This window comes from Rhinolophus sinicus, chromosome 3 (genome assembly GCF_057876585.1).
Source record: "Rhinolophus sinicus isolate RSI-liver-muscle chromosome 3, RSI-T2T, whole genome shotgun sequence".
NCBI lineage: Eukaryota > Metazoa > Chordata > Mammalia > Chiroptera > Rhinolophidae > Rhinolophus > Rhinolophus sinicus.
Window position 1 is genome coordinate 194,305,084 of NC_142503.1, and position 4,024 is coordinate 194,309,107.

The following is a 4,024-nucleotide window of genomic DNA, read 5'->3' on the forward strand; positions in this document are numbered from 1 at the left end:
TTAAAATGAAATAAAACGCGGTCTTGTTGTATAATAAGACCATGTGTTACATTAATTTTTGCTCCAAAAGACACATTAGAGCTGACTGTCCAACTAGGTCTTATTTTCGGGGAAGCACAGTGGCTAGCTCAGCTGATGTGATGAGCCAGTGACAGGGCCCGAAACCTGTGAAGCACTGTCCAGATGTGTGCCCCCATTAAGGAGGCTCCCTAAAAATTACTGGCTTCCACGGAGGTAAACGAGAAAGCATGGTCCCCAGCCCTCAGGACCCTGGACGGGAAGCACAGTCGGGTGGGGGTCAGCACTGCTTCGTGAGAAAGGGTGCTCCTTCCTGCCAACCTGGCTGCTCTGCACTAATAGACATTGGGCCCCACAGGCACTCACCTCATCACTCACACTCCGGGTCTGGCAGCTTCTCAAGGAGCAAGTCCTCTGTGCCGCTGAACTGCAGAGAGGAGGGGTCAGTGACTGGGGCGCTGGGGTCCTCCTTCCAGTCCTGGCTCCCAGCCTGCCACCAGATGGGAGCAGCAGGCAGGACCCATGTGAGGGGATTCCAGGGGCCCCTCTCCCACCAGCTTCAGCCAGTGACTGCCCACCACAGAGGTGTTCCTGCGGCTGAGGGGGGTTCTGGTAGAGGCCTCACAGGGTAGTCCGGCCATTCACTTCTAACTTCTAACACAGTCCTTTCAAAATCTGCAGTTGTAAATTCCCTCCATTCTTTTTTTTTTTTTTTTTAAGTGCAGAAAAGGAGGGAACAGATACACTGCAGAGGCCAGACATGGGGGAGGGGCAGTAGGACTACCCAAGATGACCCAACGGGTCCCTGGCAGAAGCACACACTTGCCTCAATGTGGTACACTATGTGCCAGAAACTGGAATCTGAGCCTCGGTACCGTCTGCCAGGGTAGAGCTGCCACATCAAAGGCAGCGGGCTTGGGGGCAGCTGGCTGGGGCGCATGGCCTCCCCCCGGGGGATGTCTTCCTGACGTAAGAGTACTCGGAGGCCATCTTCTGTCTGAAGAGAAATGAAGACCAGAGCAACCTTCAGGGTTCCCCCAGGAACAAATAATCGGATTCCTTCCTGCCATTCGCCCGGCTGGCTGGCAGCTGAGATTCTAGGAACCACCGTTCTAGAAGCTCTATTCCTTAAGCCATGCGTGCTCTCAGGGACTCTGGCTGGGCCAGGACATCAGGACAGGCCCACAAAGGCCCACTTCTTTCTGACAAACTTCTAGTAGCGAGGCTATGCCACGGGGCCCTTGAGCTTCCTTAACTGCGGTTTGGTGCCTATTTCAGCTGATGTAGGATTTTGTTTATTTTGTCATATATCTTTTATTAAACAAGATATCCCTGGATCCCAGAATCAGGTGACAGCCCACTTTTGCCATCCCCATCTGGACTACTTCGATGACTTACCAACTTGCCGCCTGGTTGGTCTTGTACTCCACAAGTGTCAGTTCTCGGCACAGCAGCCAGGGTGTGTGGCTAACAATCACGTATGTCACTCCCCTCCCTGTTGGACACGCTCCGATGACTTCCCATCAGAGGCAGAATGAACTGACATCTTTACCACAGCCCACAGCCCCACGTAGCCGGGCCTGTCTCCCTCCTCTCCTACCGTCTGTCCATCACCTTCCACCCTGTACCAGCCACACAGCCTCTTCACTATTTCTGGGACGTGTGACACTCCCAGTAGTCTCTTTCACCTGTTGTCCTCTGCCCGGAACATTCTCCCCTAGGTCTCCGCGGGACTCACACCCATTTTCAGGCAGGAATCTACTCAAATGTATGTCTTCTATAAAGACAAATTTCAGCAAAATCCAATTCTATGATATACACAAGAGGCATAACTAAAACAGAGGTTCCAAAAGGTTTCAAAAAAAATGGGCAAAGCATGACAAGCCAACGCAAATTAAGACTCCCTGGGGGTCCTGCCTGAAGACCCCACACCCCACTGGTTTTGTCTCTCATTCCACCTTCGTTCTCCTATACAACTTAACACCGACCTCAATTATCTATGGCCCTTCTCCCCCAGTAGAATGTCAGCTTCACAAGTAGTGGGATTTTTATCCCATTCACTGCAAACCCCCATGGCCTAGAATCATTCTTGGAATATAAACTAGACACTCATGTGTGTTCAACGACTATTTTTCCAAAGTGGAAATAGCTTCTAAAAGTTTCCTGTCCATGAATGAAAGTAGAACTCATGGTTAAAAAATAATTCAGATCATTCTGCGAGGAGTAGATGTGGAAATCACCATTCTTGTTGTGTTAGTACGTCGTCTTCCATAACCTTTAACCATTTTTAGTTTGCTTATTCATCTTTGGCTTGTTGATTTACATATTAAGAGTACGTGTCTTAGTTACATAAGGTAAATCCTGCCGCACCGTTTGCTAATGCATTAAGTTTTGTGCAGAATTTATAATGATTATGTGGAAAACTCTGCTTTGTGGTTTCAGTCATCTTGAAGAAGATATTCCCCAGCTAGAGATTAAAGATAGTCACTTAAATTTGTTTCAAATATTTGACTTAAAAAAGTAAATATTTTACTTGATTTTAAAAAGTATATATATATATATATATATATATATATACATATATATGTGTGTGTGTGTATATATATATACACACACACACACACACACATATACCAATAAAGATGCAAATTTAGATGGTGGAATCCCAACCCCATTATCTAACTAGCTATTTTGGACAAATTTACATTTTTATAGCTCAGTTTCCTCACCTGTAAAATGGGGACACAGTCACTACTCAATTACTTTTTGCTGTTTGCTATTACATAAAGTTCTAATATTACATATTTTAACTTTGCTTTTATACTTTCTTACTTCGGTTTACATATGGAAAGTTTCTGCATTTTCCACGTAATTTTCTTTGAGGCAACCCATGCTATGATGGAAAGTACTTAAAGAGAAATAGATTTCTTTTTTAAAAAGTTATCATTAACTTAAGTTCCACCTTAAGTCATCACACATAAAACAAAGTCAACATTTATTCAATACTGGCTTTTATACTACTATATTATTTATATAAGTTTGTGAAGTCTGTTTACCCCAATCCCTAGGGCGGTGGTTCACAAACTTGGTGATCATATCTATTGAGGGTCCTTTTAAAACACCGATTTCTGGGGCGCACATAAGGAGACTGTGATAATCGGATGCACGTCTGAATCATTTTGGAGAGATATTATTCCCATTTTATGGCTGAGGACCCTGAAACCCAGAAAATTCCTATTTTACTCAAGATCACATTCACACACTCCCCAGGCACTGGGTCCCCATTCTTTGGCCACATATCTTTTCCCCACACTCCTTCCTGGCCTGGAGAACTACTGCTCCTTAGAGCCCAGCTCAAACTGGTTTCATCTGTGCGCCCCGCTGGCCGCCCCGAGCAGATCAGGCCTTCTGAGCCTCCCTGCCGCCGCACCTGAGGGCCTCCTGGAAGCCGTGCACAGCCTGGGACGTCTTTGGCACCCAAGGGCTGGCCAGGGATGGTGACACCCATGCTGCCCTGCCCAGCCCGGCCCCGAAGTGGCTGTACCTTGATGGAGATGGGCAGCCAAGTGCGCTGGTTCTCGTCTACGTAGACGGCCTTTCGCCAAATCCACAGGTGGTCGGGATGCAAGGCCGTCTGTACGCGGAACGGGAGCTCGCCCATGGCGCCTCGGGCGGCCTAAAGCAGAGCCAGAGCCTCCGGAGGCCTCTCGCTTGTTGATGGGACGCAGGACCTAGAGGCTTTATAGCGGGATGGCGCGGGCGCCCCCAAGCGGCAGGGCGGGAGGAGAATGGGAAGCAAGGCAGGCGGGGCCCAGGACAGGGTAAGGCAGCTGCGCAGGGCAGGATGCGCCAGGCACAGGGCGTGGTGGAGCGCCCCACAGGATCCGGAGCTGCGCCTGCGCCGAGTCCTGAATTGTGCCCTGGATCCTGGCAGTGTCTGGGAGCACAGACCCGGGAGTCCTTCAAGGCCAGCCAGCCTTGCCCTCCGTCCCCAACCCTCCACTGA

The 4,024-nt window shown here is 48.9% G+C and overlaps 1 protein-coding gene across 1 annotated transcript; it reads right to left on the reverse strand.

Annotated features, from left to right (window-relative positions):
* Positions 1 to 388: 388 nt before the first annotated feature.
* On the reverse strand, positions 389 to 3,679 carry TCL1A (TCL1 family AKT coactivator A). The gene is made up of 3 exons (XM_088797074.1): positions 3,563 to 3,679; positions 845 to 1,015; positions 389 to 508 (listed from the first exon to the last, which is right to left on the reverse strand). Exons 1-3 carry the CDS (start codon positions 3,677 to 3,679, stop codon positions 389 to 391), a joined length of 408 nt encoding a protein of 135 aa, XP_088653200.1.
* Positions 3,680 to 4,024: the final 345 nt, after the last annotated feature.